Source organism: Sphaeramia orbicularis, chromosome 8, assembly GCF_902148855.1.
Source record: "Sphaeramia orbicularis chromosome 8, fSphaOr1.1, whole genome shotgun sequence".
Classification (NCBI taxonomy): domain Eukaryota; kingdom Metazoa; phylum Chordata; class Actinopteri; order Kurtiformes; family Apogonidae; genus Sphaeramia; species Sphaeramia orbicularis.
Genome location: NC_043964.1, coordinates 13,803,112 through 13,826,554, shown reverse-complemented (window position 1 = coordinate 13,826,554; position 23,443 = coordinate 13,803,112). Strand labels below are relative to the sequence as shown.

The window sequence follows — 23,443 nt, the reverse complement described above, 5'->3', positions numbered from 1 at the left end:
AACAGTTTCTTTTGTTTGTTTTTCTAAACAAAATGTTGTTTTCATTTTTTTTGCATATTATCTCCGTGAAGTGTGTAATAACTAGTATTAGAGTATGTTAAAATGTGAGAAAACATAAGATTAGCAGCATTAAAAAAAATTTTTTCACAGTTTTCACACAGTATATCAGTAAATACATATTTCTTTGCTTCTAAAATTAAACCCATGGTGGACAGCTGAGTGGACATTTTTGTAACTTCATGAAAAATAGCTTCATGAAAAAAATAAATCAATTGCATTGTTTTTTTCATGCCTAAAGAGGAATTAAAACATTCAGGAAAAAAATATTGATTACGGTTCTAATAATTCATGCATGAAAGGGTTAAAGACAGAAGGGCTCCAGGCTATATCAGGTGAGTGTGAGACGTAGAACCCCACTGATCTCCTGCCACTTCTACTTGCATTTTGAAGCTACTTTAACAACATAAGTATGATGGTTCTGTGAAAAGTCCTATTTAAGGGCATACAGAGGAGTACAGGTCATGAGAGAGGCTGGCATAAGACAGCTGGATTAAAGTAATGGCCCGACCCTGATCCTTCTTATCTGATGACCTCCAACATTGACCTCTGCAGCCAAGTGCCAGTCCCCCCTTGGGAAACAGAAGACAAGCACTGCTTGGGGAGAGAAATGTGCACCTATCACGTATGTGCTGGCACAAACACTCTTTTGTAAACAGTTTTACAAACAAATAATGAACACGCAGCCTTAAGCAAAATAACACACAGATCTGTTCATTGAGCCTGGCTTCTCTGTCTCAGCCATACACTGAAAAGTCTGCACACAAGCTTCTCCAGGCGAGATTCCAATAGGTGCACGCTTGACCTGGTTACTGAAAGCTTATTTTACCCTCTATTGACCAACTTTACTTCACTTCCTTCCCTCCCCTGCTTACATACATCCACATCCATCCCTTTTCTATTTCCTTTTTTGAAACCTTTAACTTGCCGCTCCATTGCCTCTGTCTTTCCCCTTACCTCATAAAACATTGAGAGATTCTGCATGGGCACACAAAGAAAGACAGGTGTGTCTCTAGTGTTGTGCTGGATGATTGGATGATCATTGCACAACATCCGTGGGCAAACTCTCTTTTCCACCTCTGTAAGCATTTAGGACTTTCTGAAAGGCTGCAGTGTTTACGCCAAAGAATGAGAGCAGATGATGTATGGACATTACACATGTGACAAAATTACAGAACAACGGGATCTCATGACCACCCTATACCATTTGAACACTGGGTTATGTGAGGCTCCACTGTATTGGTGTGATGATTCTAGTGAGGTGGAATGTAAAAAGAGAAAGACAGATTGTGGCTAATTATTTACACTTTGGTTCCTGTTCTTGCTCTGCATTTCCACTAAAACACATACACACATGCCCTCACAAACCTATGACTAACCTTTTGAACTTATTTTATGGTCAATGAATTAGGAGCAAATGCCAGGGTTGGGTTTCTTTTTCAGTGACGATAGGAGCCACTGATGGCTGCCATATGGTTTCAGGTCAAAACAACAGATTTTTTGCCATGCCCTTTACGATGCCTCTGAAGATTAAATGACAGGGATCCTATCTGATGCTAAACCAAAGTTTTTGTGCTCTTTCTGCACCTCAGAAAAGACATCTCTATAACCACAAAATATCGGTTTGACCACGGATTTGACAGGACTTGCATCACTTCTTCTACTACTGCTCCTGTTATAGAAACACACAGTAATAATGCAGGCAGAAAAAAACTCTGATAATGGACGTGTGGATTTGGCTGTGTTTTGCTAAGGGTACTTCAGCAAGGCTCTATAAACACTGCCCAAATCTGCAGGAAGTCATGACTCCCCAACCATGTGGGCCCCCACACTTTACTATCCACTAACATTCCCTGCTGTAGACCTGAGGATGATGAACACAACATCCACCCTGATGGGTGCAGAAGTGAGCCATGGGAACAGCCTTTTCAGGCCTGACTATAAAAATAAAGTAACTCTATACTGCAATAAGACACACCTTAGTAGAGTACTGTTATTGATGAAAAGCACCAGAGAAAAAATGATCCTCATTTCTTTTGTGTGTTAGTAAATAAAGTGACCTGAATGCAGGCAGTGATTCAGACTTCACCCCTGCTCAAGAAAAAGATTACATGTAAAAAACCGGTGTCCCTTTGTGAAGAAGAGGAAAAAAAGCGATGTTAGATGGTCTAGAGATAAGCTGTAAGATAACACTGCAGGTCTTGGGGAAGTGAATGCAAGAAGGATTTCTTCTAAACCTGTGAGCAGCAGAGACATGTGGCACAGCCAGGACTTAAGCCCACTGTTTGGAGTGTAAAGAAAGATAAGGCATTCTGACTCCAGGCCACGCTCGTGCTGTTCAGTGTTAAGACAGGAAGTCAAAAATGTGCTATCACAAATGCTCATCACAAGTCACAAAAAATGGATACACCACAGAACGGTGTGTTGTTGTTTTTTTTTCTTTTTGCTGCTCTAAAAGCTAGTGCCGTTTTTGAAATGACTACAACTATGAATCCTCTGAGAATCATATCGTCTGCACCACATCTGATTAACTCTGCTGAACATGACCCATATAACCCCCTGCTAAATGCTAAAATTACACATCTCTAAGTTTGGTCAGTGTGTCTGTGGTTTAAAGAAGGTTTCCTCAGACACATTTTATTGTCTGGATCACTTTTTACTTGGAAGAGTCAGTGATGGGTGCTGCTACCTTATGTGTTGGTTTTGAGTGTTATTTTGTGCTTGGAATTAAAACAGATTGGTATCTTCAGACATATTTTGTCTGGATACATGATACAAAACCACCAATGACAGCACTGCAGAACACTGAAGTGCATATAGCAGGGCCCTTTGTGTCATATATTACATGCTGGGAAGTTCACCTGTTGTTCCATCACAGTGTACATACGTTATACGTCAAGCAATAGAAAGTGACTGAACAATACAAAACATGAGAACAGTAGCAGTGGTTGTGACTTCCCCTGTGAAATCCTGTGTCTAAAAGTAGGAGCATACACCATTTAGCTGCTCTCCTCAGACTACTTTGCCTTTTAGGGTTACAGAGATGAGTAATATACAGCAAATAACATAGTTCCTTGGCTTTGGATTTCAGTCTGATGCGCCACATTTGTCCTTTTGCTGCTCAAACTTTGTCTTGAAACCTGCTTACTGATCACATCTTCTCAGTTCAAACTTGGGTCAGGTGACCACAGTCTTCAGAAAGCACTTTGCAAATGAGGCATTTTAGCAGCCTGTCTGGTATACAGTGGTTGATGTTTTGGGGAAACAGTCTGGTTAAGACTGAGATGAGACGATTTGTACAGCTGTCGTGTTTGTGTAGTAAACGTTAGTGTCTCAGTTCAGTAAAAACTGGAAGTAAAAGTGACATGATTCTGAGAGAAAATAAGATCTGCCTGCTCACAAATTAATGAATTTACCCATAAAGCTGGAATAATTTTTTTTTTCAGACACATCCATCTTTTTATTATTCCTATTTAAACACATCAATAATCATCTTTGGCCAGGTGAAATGATTACATACTGCGTCCCAGTTACACTTTATCTGTCCAGATTACATCACATTGCATCAGTAATTTCATGAGAAGAGGTGAAAAATATTTTATTCTAACTTTAAGGGCAACAGTTTACATTTAATTAAAACATGCATGCGCTGGGTGTAATGTGTTAAATTAGCCAGTATCAGGAAGTAGAACTGCACTGATTCATTGAATAGCTGATTTTAAAAAAACTGTAACGATCAACAACTATGTTGTTGACATATGTATCAAAAAAATGCCCTGATGGGATGATCAAAATATTTAACATATGTGCAGCCTCAATGGCATATTATTCAGGCAAAAAGGAAATTAATGTTCTCAAATGAAGTTCTTAAACCCCAGTTTGTCTCCTATGATATGAATTACAATCAGTATATTTATTTATTTCATTTATTTATTTATTTGTATCAGACTGGTAAATAGTTACAGTCCATAGAGAAAAATAAACATTAAAAAAAAATAATAAAAAGGGTTATAAATATAAAAACAACACACATGCACACACCCTGTTTTCAATAACAAGTATAAAGATGCTGGTGCTAGTATTTAACGAGTGTAGAATAAGCATAAAAGTCAGAGTTAACAATTGTAAAAATCACAACATTTCTAGAGTGACTTAAATGCAGTATAAAATTTAAAATTACTTTCCGTAACATCTCATAATAGGAGCGAACATTATTAAAACAGAACATACCAAGCACTACAACTACGATAAAAACCATGTATAATATGGAATGCATTGTTAAAAGCGACTCTGACTGAGTGAGCAGTACAACGTTTAAAATTAACCCATAAGTAACAGAGATAAATATTCAAGCAAAAAAATATGAACAATTTACTCTTAACAGTAGTGGAACAAAAATAAAACCAGCGAGAGATAAAATTACTCCTGCCATAAAGACTCCTAACCTTAGTTTGAATGTCATTATCATCACTAAGATTATCAGATACAATACGTCCAAGGTACTTGTAGGTTTTGACATATTCTAATGGAAGGTTATTCAACTCAAGTTTAGTTTTTATATTATTAGTATTTAGTATTATTAGTATATGATTTAGTATAAATCATGTTGTATTGCTACTTGCAATTACAAAGCTTTTTATACATCTAAAAGGCAATATAAATGCTGTCAGTGCTGAAATCCCTATGTTAAATAGTTATGTCCTAATTTTACCTGACAAATCCCATTTAGTTTGACATGCACTCATGACATGCCCCCCAGGATGTTTATTATGAAATGTATTTTGGGGCACACATCCACTGGCACATATTGTAGTATTCCTTTGGGGTGGGGGAGTGGGTACAGGAGGTTGCTAATAACAGCTGCCAGATGTGCAGAGTCCCCCGAGCCCGTGCACATTCTCACAGACAATGGAATGCTTGTGAGGAGCCCCAACAGGAAGTGAGGTCAGGGCTCTTGACCCCTCCCCTTAGCTCAGAGTAGGAGAGACACAGCAGTGGGGCGACTGTAGTGGAGCAGCTCCTGAAAGTGTCCCATCAGAAACCTGCTGACAGTGAGCAGACAGTCCATAAAGCCTGTCTCTTACACATCCATTAAACCCTGCTCATTGAACCTGCCAGCACCTCAGCTGAGAATAAAAAGAGCGAAGAACAAAAGCTCTGAAGGTGCAGCTTTAAAACAGACCTCACATCCTGTATTTGCAAGCTGAATATTTTTGAACAGCTCAAAAACATAAGAATTACAAATTTTAGCATTGCTTTTGTATCACAAGTTTTACTTTTTGTTCAGAGTGAGTTGTTTCCACATACCAGCTGCTGCGGGGGCGGCAAGGATGAGTGTGGCTAGTGTGGATTGCACAATCTTGGTTCTTTCTCCCCCAGTAAACCATCAGCAGACACGACATGAGTCAAAGTAAGACAAACTGTTCAGTAGACACCAAACATACAAAGATACATTAAAGGATCTGATATATTCCACTGTGGATGTTTCTTTCAAAAGTAGACCTTATGGCAAGCTATACAGATGTCTTCCTGTAAGTTGCGTGTTCTCCAACCAGGTATTAGTCATAGTGAAAACCTGTAGGCCTGAAGTTCCCCTCTGCTTCCACCAAATAAAATTTACATAGAAATCATAACTGTGGATTTTCATTTATGCCATCATCTTTCAGTTTCCATTTCGTAGCTGTACATTTTGAGGGGGAGGGAGTCTGATCTGAAACTGTATTACTTAAACCAAAATCTTTTCATTTAGATAGAACTATATTTAGCCCAGAAGTCAGAAAGCGTCTAGATATTTTTGCGAGATAAGTGATACTATAATAACATTAAGCAAACCCCTTCTTCTTATCGCAGACAAATGACATCATGACCACTTGGGATGACTTCGACTTTCAAAGCAATGACTATGAAGACATTATTACCTCCTCTAGAATTGGATAGAAGCTCTTTCATTGGAGTCAGTAGCACCTGCCCAACTGTGCGTCTAGGCTCAGCCCTGATGACTAACAAGCCCTGACTTACCTTCACCTCACCCTCCCTATTACACCTATATTGTAACCTGAGGGGTAAATGTAGAAACAACACGCAGAATTATGTTTATCTTGAGAAAAACAACACTAAAGAAGTAAAAGCAGGTTGGAAGTTGATGGTTTTTTAATCAAACTCCCTGAATATTAAAAAATAATAAAAAATGTCCAGTTCATGATTGTCTGTTAGTAGGGCAAATACATTTACAGATGGCCAGTGGTCTTAAAGAGAAACTGAGTAAGGATGAGCTGAAATGTGTGGACTCTGGTTCATGCTGGGATCTGCTTGGAGAAAGGAAGTGAGGAGGTGGAACATCTGGACTTCATTTGTGTGCTCCAGAGTGAAGGAATTGTCCAGAAATAGGCTTGAAAAGTATTTTCCATATTAATTGTGGTACACAAATCCGTATCATCATATATATTTCGATTTAGACTCGCCACTCTTTATGGGCTTGTGACGTTTCCACACTCTGGTCTCTGGTGTGTGTGTGGGTGTGTGGGTGTGAGTTTGTATGTGAATGTGCGTGTGGCTGCGTATTGTGTGCGCGCCTCGCTGACGCTCCACAGTTGTTCCCAGACCGCCAGGAGGACAATCAGACGGACTGCTGGGATTAGGGCGACTAAAGAGAAAGTGCAGTCTTGTCGAAAATAAAACTCTGCCGAGATTTTGCTCAATGGAATAGTCGCCCAATCGGTTCCTTTCGCATGGTTTTTGGCGTTGACGCACGGACCGGTATGGAATTAACATCGACTAGACTAGACACGCCGTCTAGTCTTCCACCGAAGTTTTGACTGTCATCTTTGCTTCTCGACCCCCGGTGCAGAGGAAAGCGCTGAACTTTGACGCAGCATTGAAACCGGTAAACACATGTGAGGACATTTGGACACCATTCTTTTGTCGGAGAGTCTTTTTTTGGTGCGCTTTAATATATTTCTCATGGGGTGAGTTATGTTTTCAAAAATATTGAGCGTGACAGTTTGCATGTGCTGCTGCAGCCCAACAAAAGGATCTGCTGTGCCCTGCTTATTAGTCTAAAAAGCAGTTATTCATAGTTAAAGATTATATTTTATAAAGTAATATAGCTGTTGAGACTTTGCTTCCAAACAGCAAATCATGATCCTATACCTGTACTTTGTTTACAGATGTTGGGCAAAAACTGTTAATTGCATCATCCATTGCAATAAAAACGAACTGGAAATTTCAATTGACGCTTAAAATCTCGTCACAACTTACGACAAAAGAAATGACCCATATTAAGCAACACACGATTGTGTTTCTGTTTAGTATACAAAAAACCAGTGGTGCAGGCACATGGATACTGTGTGACAGCTGTGTTTGTAGAACACAGTGTGTGTTTTAATGGATAACATTGTATTTTGTTAAATATTAACGAGCAGGGATAGCTGTCGATTATTGGGAGGTAGGGGGCAGAGGGGGGTCTGTATAGTCTGCTGTATTATGTGTAGTATTTAGGCTACAACAGTTGTTGGAGCTCTGATGAGCTGCATGCACCCCAGGCGCGTTCTCGCCGGGGCCTCCATGCAGTTCCTAGGACCGTTGCGCAGCCTGCTGTGCCCCCCCCCCGGCGCGCTGACCCCTCCGATGTTGTTGAGGCTTGTTCATCCGTCACTCTAAGAAGGCATTGTATTGAAAGGATGTATTAATAAGACAAAAGACCCCATTATCCCCATGTACCAGAGTTAATCTCGAGGGTGAAGATGGGCCAGAGAAAGGAAGCACAGAGCTTAGTAAAACAAAGTCCAATAACACCAAATTAGATTTTTAGTTTGAATACATTATCACCTCTCAAGGCATTTAAAGTTTCTAAAAGTGAATTGTGTATTCTCAATACTAGGACTGGTAATTTTGGATATTTGCGTGTGTCATCCCATCATTTAAGGATGCAAGGACACTTTGTTGTCATTCTGTACCTGTACATGATACATGAGAGGAACAAAAGTAGGAAGTCAGGTTTCAGTAAAAAGGCATTGCCCAGATAAGAAACTAAAAACGTTTTTAAAAATGTAGAATTTAGATAATACAATACACAGTCATAGTGCCACATACTATATAGGCTATCTGGTAGTTAGATTAGACTACACTCTCCACAAATAGACTACACAGACTAAATATTGATTTCTCTCTAGGTTTACAAAATGCTAACACCTAGAGAGGATACGTAGGTGTCAGTACTTTAGTCATGAGGCATCCTGTTGTGAGAGAGCTCACCAATCACAGTGAGATAAGATGATAAGCTAAAGGAACTAATGTTTATTGCCCAGATAAAAGCTCCCATCTATCATTCTCTCTCCTGTGGTCAGTCTAGCTCAGTCTGTATGGTATGTCGTTCATTAGCAGGTTTATCTGAAAAGGACAGGATTTGTGGTGATACAATCTCAATCGACAGCTGAAGTTGGAGTGTGAGAAACCAAACACTCAAATGCACATAAACGTTTCAAGCTTGTTGAACTAAGATCAGCAAACATCTTTAGTGAGAACAACACGAAAGGAGGGGCAAAGAGGAAACATGCTCTGCAGCTTTAGGAGTGGACTATCGAGTGTTGAAGGCCCTGTCAGCAGGTTCATTGATGCTGTTGTTGGGCAAGAGCAGCTTGGTTTGTTTGGGGAAAGCACATCCGCTTATGGATTCAGGTGCTTCTCCCAGCATGCCTTAGAGGGGCCTGTAGATAGGGCATGATGCAGCCAGCCTGCCGTCTGCCTTTGGACCATATGATCTTATGGCCCATTGCATCAGAACAACAAGAACCACCAGCAGGACCACCAGGCTGGACTGCTGCCAGGCTTCACACTTCGCCATCCATGGTCTTGGCAAGAGTGACCCAAGGGTACGGTGAACAGCCTTATTGGCCACATGCTCCACAGCTCAGATGGTGCTGGTCCTGCTCGTGTAAATAGAGGAAATATTTTTTTTATGTGAAAGTGAAGGGAGACTGGATCGGTTCAGTCCATGACATCATCAGTTGAGGACCCGTGTGTCGCTGAACCAGCTTACTGTTCTCAATGGGCCTGTTTTCCACTGTAATCAGACCCTTCTCAATGGACACGACTTGGGATAGCGTGAGAAATGAAGACAAGTAGATGGGCTGAATAAATAAATAGATGTATAAGTGCATGGGCAAGTAAATAAATTAATGGTAATTCAGCGGTGGGAACGGGATTTGCGGGACTTTTTTTAATGGAACAGGTCACTAGGGGGTTGAAGGCGGAGATGGGTGGTGGGTGGGTTATGTCGATCCCCGAAGGATGCTCGGGTTTCAGCTCAGGCCTGGGAGCGGTCCGCTAATAGGAAGCAGTGAGAAGGCTTTTCCTTTGGGACACTTTCTTCTCTTTTGTTGTCTATACACACCACTTTATTCAGCTAGATCTGAAAGGTAACAACACTGAAACATCAGAGGCGTGACCTGCAAGGGACGCCCTGGTTTTACTTGCTTAAATGAAACCAGTCAGAGGTCAGTGTATACAGTAACCTTTGAAAAAAGAAAAAGAATCGCAGAAGACAAAACAGGCAGTTTAGGAAGTTTGGGGCTTTTCTCTGTGATATTATTAGTTTTTTTTAGTGGACAGCTGTCTGGGTTCTCCATACTAAGAGTTTGAACCAGTACTCCCCCTTCGCCTGAAAAACACTTTCCTTGGGTGTGGCAGCTGGAGCAAAATAAACTCCTTCTGTTCGCAAGCTGCCCAAGCACAAGTCACAACACACAGCTGACAGCATGTAGTTTTCTGATTCGCAGCCAAGAGTTGGGAGTGCCATAGATCAGAGAAATAAATATGGCGTTCTCTGCTTTTACCCATTTGGTAAGCACAACAGAGATTAGGATGTCACTAAAAACTGTTGTAGCAGGTACAGAGATTCACAAACACATTTACTTAACTTATGCATTTCATCTTCTTTTTAAACAGATTATTCTCACAAACTGTCCTGTTTTTCTTATTACACAAACATTTACATAAGGTGAAATACAGAGGAGGAAAAAAAAGTAGGTCTGACTATTTTAGGAAGGTGTTTTACCCATTGAATGAATCCATTAACTTTAAAGTCTCCTGTTACATTCCTTTTCTACTTGAGGGACTTGGACAAACTATAAGACCCCCCATGACCATGCACTGATGCTTGTACCAGCATGCCAGGATTTTCTGACACTTTCTGGGACAGGGATGAGGGTGTTTCTTGTCTGTCACACATCAAGCCGAGACCAGCCCCAGTTGTAAAATTCTGCCAGTTGGAAATAATGCTGAAAATGGTTTTTCAAGACCTGACTGGCATTTTTTATTGTGCAATGTTGCTCTGCAGACAGGAATATTATACATCTTTCAGAGACAATGATAAGTAGGCTGAATACAAGGTTTCTGGTTACTACTGTGGTTAGGATGGGATTGGCAACACTTTGCAACTTCTCTTTAGGTTGTTCAGTGTGATTTATGAACTAGATGGGAGCAACCTCATGCTGTCTGTTCTAGCAGCAGGCTTAATCAGTGTGGTCATGTCGTGGTTTCCTGATTTCTGGTCATTTGCTGCACTCACTCTCTAGTGATCTTGGAGCAGGTACACATGAAGATGATGTGGTTTTGGAGCCCTCCTCCTCCTCTTTCTTCTTCTCTCTTGGAAGCCTTTGTTATGTAGTCAGCTTTGTTTGTGCAGCTGGAAAACTCAACAGGATTACTTCAACACCCCACCTCCCCATATCCAGAAGTAAGCTGGAGACCATTTTCTTGGATTTTGAATTGTCTTGTGCAGCCAGCGGGAGCTCAGAAGTCTACAATCCTGCTGAAGCCATTCATTTTGTTTGCAAATGAAAGTCCCTTCTGCTAAGAAACATTTTTACATTTTTAAGACTTTGAAAATAAAGCAAACTGATGGCTATTACTATTGTTTATCCTGTTAAAGCCTCAGCTTCAGCCTTTCTAGGCTTTAAGAAATGATGGAATTAACCTCCAGCCAAACACAAGCAGGGGTCATGATAGAGGCCAGACTGCTCCATTAAAACAGACAAACTAAGTGGAAGTACATGATGTTTACTTGAAGCTAATATGGCATCTCCTCAAACACATCCATTTAAAAGGACCCAGCTCAGGTCATAGTCAAGTAGCTGTTGTCCCAGACTCACTGGAAAGCTACACTATAGAACCAAAACTAACTTTCTGACCCATTTGTTGTTTTTTGCAAAATATCCCCTGGCAATCCACTCTTTCCAAACTTTGAATCAGGGCATGTGAAGTTGAATAAAAAGAGTTATTTATTGTGGGGCCTTTTCTATTTATATTTTTCACTCATGTAATTTTGCCAGGAAATAAAAGACATAGTATCTCTCCAAAACTTTAAATACCCATGGGTCTCTTTACAGGCAGACTTTAACTGGTCTTTAAACACAAGTTATAACCATATCGGCCCTGCACATTTTCTATACTTTAAGATGCAAATGTCTTGTGAGTGTTGACATCACAAGGTTTTTTTTTTCTAAACAATATATTTGGTCCTCAAAGTAGGACATTTTCTAATTGTATAAAATACTGTGGAACAACTTTTGGGCTATGTGGACACAGCAATGTTCCCTCTCCAGGCAACAGTGTTTTTCTCCAATAACAGAGCCGTGTTTAATGGATCTGTGTTTGCCAGCGTAGTCTGGAGTTGTTTTTCCATGCTGGACCATGAGGGGAGATGGAGGGCCTCCATCGATTCATCATCTTATCAGGCAGAAGCAATCAGGGTAGCTTTGTGCCCTTGTGAAGATGCTATCATTTTCCATTGTGCAGGGCTTTGCTTTGTCACCAGCACCATCCTCTACTCTCCTTCCGCTTGTCTTTGATTCTTGGCAGGTTGTCCCATGACTGTCTCCTGTGATGTTCAGAGAAATATCAGTGGAACAAATGCAAGTGTCACAGTTTACAGCAATTCTCCACACACAGACACATTCACATGACAATGACGCATTCACATGGGTATATGTTCTCATGTCTTGTGTTTGTTGGCAAGATATGCAACAAATAATCGCAAGCTCTCTCACGACAACCTCACAGTTTAGCACTGACACAACAGAACATGAGAAGGGGTGGAGTTCAAGGTCTAGCAACAGAGGAGAATAGAATGAGAGAGACAGGACAAAAGAGACCTAAAAGAGGGTTCAAAGCCATTCATTAGGGGAGACCTCATTGTGTAGACAAGAACATGGGAAGGTGTGAGAAGGACAGAGTGACTGAAACTTGAATCAAGCACAACTTTGCCTTTAGACCTGTTTTTTTTTGTAATGCAGGCCAGGGTGCAACTTTGTTCGACTTTAGACAAGACACAGCCAGTTTATGTTGTGCGTGTGCTAAGGGCGCCATGTGGTTAACACTAGGCTACCTTTGCAATCGCATCCCCAAGCAGTTCACATAGGGCATGTTCATTTGTGGTTTACCACTGTTCTATGTAAAGAATTTTGAACTTTAAGCTGAGTTTTAAGATTTTATATGCTGCACAATTCAGTAGTAACAGCTACAGATTTTGTACCGATTTTGTGTCCTCAAAGGTAAGGATAAGAGTGATGGTGTATAATATTTTAATTATTCTCAGTAAAACTATATGAATCTTCACTCACATTTTAACAGAGGGATTTAGTGTCTGAAAAAGTACCTTCTTTATGTGGAGGCTCAGATTTTCTCCAGAGCTGATTGCACAGTACGTACTGTAATGAAGTCTTTAATAGGGTACTATACGATGTCTGCCGCAGATGTGTGCTAAATAAATCTTTCTTGAAGTGGATTTAATCACCTCTTAGTGGCCTTGTCTTTTGATCTCTGTGGTGAAGTTTAAAATATATAAGGGGAGGGGGGGGGGGGGGTAGTGGTCCTGTAAATCAGAATGCTGCATGAAAACGGAATATGCAAAACAGACCAAAATAAAAACATGAATAATTTGGACCCCAGTGACTTAATTTGACAGGAGTGGTCTGAGGGTGAAGGTATTACAGTAATTGCCTCTGAGGCGCCACCCTTGGAGATCCCCCACCCCCCAATGGGGCAGACATGAGGGGGAGGGTGTCTGCCGGTCATGCGGGTTATGGCTCCTGAGGCTCTATGATGCCCTTCTTTAGGCAGCTCTTTGTCTCCAGCTCTTCTCACTGCCACGCTAAGAGTCTCACAGCACGTGAATAGCTGCTGTAAATAAAATTACAAAGTTGCAAAGATGAACTGACTGTGGAGACAAATGCGACAAGTAACTGTGACATACAAAAAAATGCTTTTTCATCTGCTGAATAAACGGTGTTTACAGACAACACCCCACAGAAGAGGCTGTACTCAAACTGTCAAACTGTTTGACGAGCAAAAGGGTAATCCTTAATGATATGGAGAAACCCCATGTATTGAGGACACTACCCTACCCCCTAATATCTAGCAGCTTATACATGGCTTAAAAAGCACGGCTGTGTTAGCATAATAATGGACAAGGAGAGGGAGAGGAACATTCGTTTTTAGAGCTAAAATTGAACCTAGAAGGAACCGTTTAACATGTCTTTAAAAGGGGAAGTCCTTTGTCCTTTCTCATCTGACACCATCATGCAGTTATCATGACACTGATGCAAATATGTAATAAATACTTCTTTTTGTTGTCGCAGAAAAAGGATGTGATATGTGTATGTTTGGACACGGTTTGGCAAGTAATAGGTATTTCGTTGCCAGGTTTTTTTTTTCTGTTAAATTTGTTGTTCCCCCTCTTGAGTTCCTCTCTATGCTAGAAACTGTGAGATGTTGCAGGCCCCAATCTCGTATCGTTAGTCTGTTCAGCCTCTCTGTCATGCAAGTTACAGCACTGAGACAGGCCTTTTTTTTCCTCGTTCTCACTTCCCCTTGGTTTTACATTTCTGTGGTGATTTCGCGAACCGCTAGTGTTTCGTGAACCACTAGTGTTTCAAAACAACGGCTCCTGAGGACTTACTTACCTCTATCCTTGAAAGTTTTGCTACAGAAAGTGAAATTATCATGAATGCATTTATACTTTTAGTGACCAACTTTCATTTGATTTGAGCAAAAATGAGAACGTAAGGTTTTGAAAACTGTTCATGTCACCTTTAACTTCACGGTGTCTGGCATCAGTTTTATCTGTGAACTACTCGGCAGCAAGGCATGCAAGAGAGATAACAGAGACAGCTTAAGATAAGTTCTGGCAGTCATGTCTAAGACCTACTCTGGGCTTACTTTGACCTTATTGAAAAGGCCCTGTTGAATGTGAATATCTGTTAAATCTGTTAAATTGTGACCAAGGTCTTTTGAAAGATGTTGCTCATTCACGTCATTGAAATTGCTCATCACGTTTACAAAGGTTTTGAAAACATTAATGCTTTTTCTGGGAAACTGACTGTGGATAATCAATAATGTTCCTGTGATGATGTGAAAAATTTCCCTCTTAGACTTAGTGCACAGCGACAAAACATCAGAGAGACTGCCACCTGCTAGCAGCACAGCCCATTTCTATGCTTTCTGTAGATGCTCAGTTTGACTGCTTGGTGCAAAAAGAGTTTGCCTTATTGGGTACATGTGTGCAGTGGCCTTTGACATGGACCACAGAACTGTCAGTACAGACAGCAAGGTACAGCCTGGTAAGTCATCACTACTAAAGTTTAAGAAATGGAAAAAATAAGTGCACAGAACTGGGGGTGTGCACTGAAAACATGTGCGCAATTTAGTAATTTCTTTAGAGCTGAAGCTCCTGTGGTAGCAGTGGTGAAACTTTGAGGTGGTTAACAGTTAGTTGTGTTTTCTCCTGTGCATGAGACATGTCAACACTTGACTTGGGAAACTTTCTGACTACATTGCTGTGCTCTGCATCTGGAATTTTTCTCCAAGGAGCCTCATTTCTTTTGCCGAACCTCCACTGTACAGACGTTTGTACACTTCTATGTTTAATTAACTTAAATTTATTTGTTTACTATACACTCTCAAAGGCTTTTCCTTGTTCTTTTCCTGTTTAGCAGCCAGCGCACAGGGTTTGTATCTCACATTGTCACTAATTGCCTGCAGCGCTTGTATTTCTTCCTCAACTGTGCACTGGTTTTAATAGTATAGTAAACAGCTCTGGAGCTCTGTCAGGTCAGAGGATGTTGGAGGGCAGGAAGCAGAGGGAAGAAGATGTGAGCAGACTGAGCTCATTCACTATTATAGCCCCAAGCATTGTTACAGATAAGTTATACACTAATACCCCCATTAATAGCAGTTAAACAGGAAAGGACAAATCATAGCATCAAAGCTTTGTTTTTGATGGATTACATTGTGGATGTGGATGCTCTTAAAACTAAGCAGAGATTAGTCTGTCTCTTTTCTCAGAAAAAAAGTTCTACCAAGATCCCTTGTGTATTAAGTCTTTAAATTTCCTTAAAATGGAAAATATGACATGTAATACACATGATGAACTTTTGTAATACTGACTTCACAAAGAAGACAAATCACTTCTGAACTTTTAAGAGCATTTTTTATACAGATAAACATGCTAATTCGATAAGTAAATTTTGTTGTCCGTAGATTGGCCTTTAAGTGTGAAGGCCAGATGGAGAAAGATGCGTTACAGGATGTTTCAAACCACAAACTGCTAAACACCAAAACATGCTGAGTGATTAAATAAACAGTAAACACATTACAATGCAAACAAGATAAGCTAGAAATGTAAACTGACCAAAGACAAGGTTAGTCGTTGCTCTTATCTAGACTAAAATATTTGTGAGAGATTTTACATGTGTGACAGTGTGTGTATATGCAAATGTGTTATTGCTTGCTGCATCAGGGCTCAAAAGCTGTGGTTTTAATGTTTCCCTGGAGAATGGAGAGTGGTTTGTGACAGGTAACAGGAGGCATTATGGGATGTCATTGCCCTTGTTTTTGGTGAACAGACGTTGATAATTGGGACTTATCGAGTGTTGCTGGTAAAGCACCTGTGGCTTTTGTACGTTTGGCAGTCACATGATGGAGAGGATAACGGTTACCTATTAGGATTAGGTTGAAACGAGAGTCGTATTTCACCATTATGTGCTTTGAATTTTCTCTGATGTTCAGAAAGCGATGTCTGTATTCAGCTGTATGCAACTGTGGTTCTTTTATCTTTTGATTAAACCACCTGTTTGTGATAAGAAAGTGTAGCTGTTAAGAGCCTCCGTATGTACCACATGATTTTTTTTTTCCTTTTTTTAATGCATAAATGATAACTGGCTGAGAAACTGTTAGAGTTTTAGTTTTGGTTATGTTAAAGTACTTTGTTTCCTGTGCTAGGTGTTCATCTCCTGTTTGGTTTCCTTTGTTGCTATAACCCATCTGTCTACAGTGACTTTGCATCAGGTTCTCTTTCTATATCTCTGTTGTTGTGAAATCCACAGGAAATTATGCTATGTGTCATTCTGCAACCGTTCTGCAGCTTAACATACATGGCAGTACTGTGACATTTGTTAACTGAAATGTGAAATTTTCGATCACTTCAGCAAAATTTTTTCTACAAAAAACAAGTAGTTTTTACACTAATTTCCAGTCTTGGTACACTCAAGAATATGCATTGTTGTAAACCTTGAAAGCAAATTAGGAAAATGTTTTCTTGAGGTCTGTTTAATAAATTGGTAGATACATCAGTTGTGTAGTTTGTTATATTCATATCTTTTAATGTAGGAAGTTGTCTGTCAACATACTGAAGTGTATTTATTTTTAAGCCTGCCTGCTGTCCTATTCTGTGAAGAAAATATTTATTGGTGTGACATTTTTGGCAATGTGTTACATCTATTGTGGAACTGAGACAGTGATGTCTGGGTCGAACATCGGGCACAACTTTGTCACCAGGTTGGGAGGGAGCTGCACTTCTATCAACCAATCACTGTGGAAACACCTGAATGGTAGACGACAGGTAGAGGAGCAGGGCAGGGCTGCAATGAAACAGAGCTGCAGGCAAACCAGCCTGTCAGGTTTTACATATAAATACACACATACAGAGAAATCTCTTGATGACAGACGCGAAAATCTCCTTGGTGACAAAAGGACTTCGAACAGTCTACACATCATATAGAAATGACTTGAAAAAACCTAGCAAGTTGAGCAAAAACACAATCAAAACACAACATAAACATAAACATAATCAAACAAGACAAGTGCATTTTTCATCTAGCAGACTGGAGACAGTGGAAATATAGAGCCGGTCTATATCGTCTGACTTTTCCATTAATAAAATCATTGCAGGCTCACATAATGTAACTTAAAGTAATTATACTGGTGCAGCTGGTACACGTGCACGGCCTCAAGCCTTTTATTTGTGTCTATTAATGGAGCTAAAAGGCTAGGGTTGGAGGGGGGGATGGGGGGGGGGGCACCATCCTGATACGGTAGTTCTGATAAGGGAGTGTTTAACTCTAAATAAATTTGTGCTATGATAAAGATACAGCAGCCAAATGGAAGCGCACTGTCCCATTATTAAGGCTGAAGGGCAGTGCTCTCCACACTGAAGGAGACTATTGTTCTTTGTTCCTGCTTGAGGAAACAGTATGCTGGTTATTACAGGCAACCACTAGCAGCAGTGTGCTGAACTTACATATATCCTATTTTGTATCTGTCTAATAGGCAGTGCAACAACAGATTTCTGTGCACATGCAGATAGAGTGAGGCCTGTGTGGAGCAGCATGTCACATGCATGCATTTGTGTGTGTTCACGTCACAGTGATGTCTCAGATTCCTGCCTTTGTGTCCAGATGCCGTTCCACATGCATGCTTTTAGTCAAGCTATCTCTCAGCGCCTCTCCATCTTTCAGTTTCTAGAGTCAAAGACCAGCAGATGAGAGGAGAGGTTGTGCCTCAGTTTCCACTTAAGATTTCCATTTGAGAGCTGCTGGAGCTGGCTAAACTAGATGCAAAGGCAAGCAGTTGAAGCATCAGTATTGAATTACCTCTGGAGCTGGCCAGCGAAGGGATCCTGTTACTTTTGACAGGTTTAAGACACCAGCTCCACCTCTAATTAGATTTCCAGAACCTTAAACTTTCCTTTGTTTTCAGCGGCAGCACATTATTTAGATTTGGTTTGTTAGTATGAGTTTCACCTTTAAAACACTTTTCTGAGTAATTTGAAGCCATATTAGTGGTTCAAAAGCTGTTTGTGCTGTTTTATTTTTTAAGTGCATCATTATGAAATTTTACACCACATTAGATTAAAGGTTTATACCATTAGCTTTATTTCAATAGTTTATTTACAAGTGTGTATCGTGTTATTCAGGAGCAATTTTAGAGCGTTATGAATCTTTGAAATTGCACTTTATGAAATTTGTGTGTCACAATAGCCTACTTGATGGCTCTTATCTCAAATGGTCAGTAAAGCTCCTGCCTTTTCCTCTAGTTTATCTGTTTATATTTGATTTGTGATGTGGAGTGGTTGGAATAGGTGGGTCAGGATGCAGAGGGCTGGCTGATCCACAAGCTATGCTAAAGTTTCAAGAGGTAACTCACTGGAGTGGAATGGTTCGCTCCCCTCAACAATACCCTGTGTTGACAGCCGAATGCTTGAACAGGGCTAGTGGAATGTCCCCCTCACTCTGTCTGACTGGAAACCTTTGTCTGATCAGCACTCCCCTGCACAGAGCATGTATTCTTCTACCTGAAGATTATCTGTCTTCCTGTGCAGGTTTAGCATCAAGTAAAGGTTACTGTTAACCTTTATCAATGTTTTATCCTTGTATAGAGTTTTATTCAGAATAAATTTACAATTCTCTTTGTGGGCTATAACATTAGATTTTTTATTCCTGTAAAAAGTGCAAAAAGCTGTTGTCATCTGCCTGTGTGGGTGATAATTTTGGGGATGTTACAAATGGATACACTGAGAGCAATGTGTTCACTGTGTGGGTGTTCATTGCTTTACATGTGAAAATACTAACCATTTTGTGTCTACTTTATTTCATCTGTTATATAACTTCAAGGGCATTTGATAGCACTTTTTTTTTTTTTTTACAGATCTCTGACCTTCCAGTCTTTGACTAGGAATAATATTTAAATGAATTGGAGAAGATGTTTAGTTTCCGTTGTAGAGGACAGGTTGTTGCCTAGATACTTTGTTTTGCTGAAGGACTTTGACCTTGGCAAGAGTATTAGTTTCCTAAAAATGTATATTTGCCTTGTCATAGTTTATTTTATTCGTCCAATAAAATTTCCCCTGTCAGTAACCAGGCATTTTTTTCCTTTCTGTGTCTGCAGGTGACCCACACAGAGGACCTAAAACGTGACTGCGGCACACGCAGTCTCCACCCGGCTGGGGGCTTCTTCTCATCTTGTGATTAATGGCTTAGACGTTTTGCTCAACTCCACTGTGTGAATGAATCTTTGCCGTAAAGCCACTGTGCTCTGCCACCCTGTCACCATGAAGAGCAAGTATTCCCTGTACTACAATAAGAGTCTGATCCAGTACTACTATGCTGTTGCTAAGAACTTGACCAGCCAGGAGCTGGCTGATCGTGTTGCACCAAAAAAAGGGCTCACCACCCTCAACATTGTTATTGTGGTCCTCTGTATCATCATCATCCTGGAGAATCTGATGGTCCTCACAGCAGTCTTCCGCAACAAGAAGTTCCACTCTGCTATGTTCTTCTTCATTGGAAACCTTGCATTCTCTGACCTTTTGGCAGGTTCTGCCTACATAGCTAACATTTTTTTATCAGGGCCAAAAACCTTTGAACTAGTACCTGTGCAGTGGTTCATCCGGGAGGGCACAGCCTTTATTGCACTGGCAGCTTCAGTCTTTAGTTTGCTGGCTATAGCAATAGAGCGCTACATAGCCATCACTAAGGTCAAGGTGTACGGCTCCACCAAAACCTGCCGCATGTTCCTCCTAATAGGAGCTTGCTGGGTCACCTCGATCCTGCTTGGAGGACTTCCCATCATGGGCTGGAACTGCATCAACAACCTCCCTGAATGTTCAGCTGTATTACCACTCTATTCTAAGACATACATCCTCTGTGTAGTCACCATTTTTAGCATCATACTACTTTCTATTGTTATCCTGTATGTGAGGATCTATTTGATTGTACGCTCCAGCCACCAGGAAGCCACCAACTCACAGGCTTACAAGCTTTTGAAAACAGTCACCATAGTGCTGGGTGTCTTCATCATGTGCTGGCTGCCCGCTTTCACCATTCTCCTCCTAGATTCATCCTGCAAGATACAGTTCTGTCCAATCCTCTCCAAAGCAGACATCTTTTTTGGCTTTGCCACTCTGAACTCAGCACTTAATCCTGTCATTTACACGCTGCGCAGCAAAGACATGAGGAAGGAGTTTCTGCGCTTGTTGTGCTGTTGGGGGGTGCTACAAAGTGGACGGCCCACTGACCGTTGCCTAGTCCCTTTAAAGAGCTCCAGCTCTCTGGAACACTGCACCAACAAACATGAACACCAGACAACACCCATTATGCAGGATTGTACCACATGTGTTTAATACGGTGCAAAGATCAGAGTGCTTGTTTGTGTGTGTGTGTGTGTGTGTGTGTGTGTGTGTGTGTGTGTGACAAAATGAGATCAAATACGGAGGGTGTCATAAAGCAGAGAGATGCTAAAGAAGAGGAGAGCAAAGGTTGGACATTAATGCCTGGTAAGGCTAAGACGCACCTGTCTCCGGAGGTTAATTTTACAATGCAGACTTTTACACATTTCAATCAAACTTGTGAGTCCACAATCTGCAGTGAAATGATTCACCCTTGCATGGGTGATAAAACAGTTTTTCAAGAGGGAACAAACTTAGTGATTCCAAATTTTAGTTGAGAATTTCAAGAAATGTGAAAAAAAGCTTTTCTATGGGTACTCTATATAGAGTTGCAAGCCATTTTAATGTATATGCCTGTCAACTTTTCGTTTTTTCTTTCTAAAAAATGTAAACTCCTATTTAAAAAGCCAAAAATAGAAACATAACATGCATAATATCAATGTAATGATGGGTTGTTTTAGGCCTTTCAAGGTCTGCAATGCAAAGATTGCAAAGTTGCACTTTGTAAATATCCTAAGAGATTGTTGCCCTTTGTAAGGTTTAATACATTACTGTACTTTGCTGATATATGTATACATTAGGCCTACATATTCATCAAACATGCTTTACAGGGCTGGAGGCAGTGATCAGCCAAGAGAAGCCAAATTAATAGAGTACTCCCTCAACAAAACCAGGGCTATATATTACTTATATAACCTTGCTTAAAACTATTTGATTAACTACAACATACTTACATAATCTGCTTACATGTACTGCATGAAATTCTAACTCATTTGTAAGCTCTGATATGTATAATATATTCCCATTTCAGCTTTCATCACTAACGCCCCTTCCCTCATCTGTCCTCATAGTCTGTCCCTGTTGCTTTTACTGTTGTCTTTTGTATCTTAACAGTTTCCTTTGAGGAAGGCCTAATCAGAAAGTACATTTCCTTAAATGAGTTGGCACTGATGAATTTTACTTAAAGACAGCTGTCCAGTAGCTTTGACTGATGGCCCAGTAGCTCTGACAGTGTTGTTGTATCAATGTAACAGCAATGTACTGTCTGGGTTTGTGCCTTCCTCTTATACAATGAGGCTGAATGTATGTATGAAGTGTTTGGGGCAGGCGCCCCATTGTTGACAGTATTATTGATCATCATTTTGATTTACCAAGTTATTGACAAGCAGAAAGTGGGATGCACAGGGTAGGTTACTCTCACTGTGAAGACTAAAAAAAAGCACCGTGACCAGGATTTAGTTGTGAACATCCTGGTTTAATTTGCTAGCCATATGTCCTGTGCAAATAAAGATGTAAACATGTATCATATTTCCCCTAAAACCTCACACCTCTGTACAAATGGGACAAGATCCGGTTTCAAAGGCACATGGGGATCTGCCCTCCTGGGAGGTCAGTTTCATCTTCATTCTGACTATCTATGACATGCAACTTCCTACAGCCAAAGGAAGTCCCCTTTTTCATTGTCCGGTTCCTGTTGTTCGGGGTTACACTAACCTTCTTCCTGTGGACACCTATTTAAAAACCCTTCAGTCCCTCAGTGTTTTCATATTGACATTTAGATGACCAAGTAGAAATGGTGAAAAGCACTTTGGCAGCTTCAGTGATGTTTGCTTTCCCACATTTTCAGATGGTTCAGATGGAGAGGTATTGTAATCTGTGTACCTATTTTTCATTGTGTTGCTTGACTCTGTGTTGTTTTTTATTCTAAATATATGAATTATGAACTATGTATGTTTGTAAGTATGTATGTATCTATGTACAGTATGTATGATTTGTGTTGTATGAAATGTCTTGTGTGCAATAGCCTTGTGTGTCTAGTAGCACGCTGCCTTTGTCAAATCGGTACAATCTGAAACACTAATGTAGGTACATAAACATTTTGTTAATTACATTCCTTTTTTTTTATAAAATAAACAAAAGACTGAAATAATACTTTCTGTTTTTTTTTTTTTTTTTTAATATGTGTATGCTGTAAACTGAAAAGTCTCTAGTTAATTGCCAATGTAACTACTCTGCAGGTCCTGAGATGCCTCTGTATTATACTTATACCTGAGAAGTTTTCAAAATGCAGTATTTAAGCCAAACATGCTCTGACAAGGTCAGAAAAACACTAGCTTCAACATGAAAGCCTGGAATTGTACATGCAAATCCTGCTTTGTCATTAATCATGCCTCTCTAACCTATTAAAATCATCCAATTGCTTAAAGGCTAAAATAAGACAAGACATGATGGGAAGCTTGGCAGAGGGCACAGAGGGTGAATGTGGGGTGTGGTGAGGAAGAATGTCTATTTGTAAGACAGTTTGTCCGAGAGAAGCATAAAAAAGGCCCCAGGAGAGGTTTTGGTATTTGGGGGAGACTTGGGGTGAAGGGATAGGCTGACTTGGAGTGGCCTTGGGAAAGTTGGGTCTGTTTCCTGTCAGACATCCAGGATTCCTGGGTGGGAACCATTGGCTGAATCAGCCCCAGGAGGCTGCACTGCTGGGAAGTCAGCCAAGTCGTTCCAGTACCCTGCAGGATATGACATCAGGCTCAGAAAGCTGAAGGTAAAGTTGTACGTACAAAAACATTCAACTCAGACAGAGCTCTTGTTCAATGTGAACCACTGCAAATTATAATTAAAAACAACATTTCTATTAAATTATGGTCATTTTGCCTATATGCATACACACAGCAAGAGAAAAAAGAGTGACAGGTAGGACAAGTGATTGATGGCATTGTAGAAAACTAATAACTGCTCTGTTAATTTAGGGTAGTAGATTAAAGTTGAGTGAATGAAAGCTGACAGTAAATGTGACCAGAATTATGTATTTCTTTTTCATTATGTCAAAAGATTCACCTATGGGTTGAACACTTGCTTTCAGGCTTAATGACACAGTGCCACCTT

At 40.3% G+C, this 23,443-nt stretch overlaps 1 protein-coding gene across 3 annotated transcripts; it reads left to right on the top strand.

Moving 5' to 3' along the window:
* The first annotated feature begins 6,601 nt into the window (after positions 1 to 6,601).
* Positions 6,602 to 22,489, top strand: s1pr2 (sphingosine-1-phosphate receptor 2). Of its 3 annotated transcripts, XM_030142033.1 has the most exons (3): positions 6,602 to 7,022; positions 19,279 to 20,539; positions 20,570 to 22,489. In XM_030142033.1, exon 2 carries the CDS (start codon positions 19,397 to 19,399, stop codon positions 20,510 to 20,512), a length of 1,116 nt encoding a protein of 371 aa, XP_029997893.1. In that variant the 5' UTR covers positions 6,602 to 7,022; positions 19,279 to 19,396; the 3' UTR covers positions 20,513 to 20,539; positions 20,570 to 22,489. The 3 variants fall into 3 exon arrangements, with proteins under 3 accessions (XP_029997893.1, XP_029997894.1, XP_029997892.1); XM_030142034.1 differs by having other exon boundaries at positions 6,604 to 6,940; positions 19,279 to 22,489; XM_030142032.1 differs by having other exon boundaries at positions 6,604 to 7,022; positions 19,279 to 22,489.
* Positions 22,490 to 23,443: the final 954 nt, after the last annotated feature.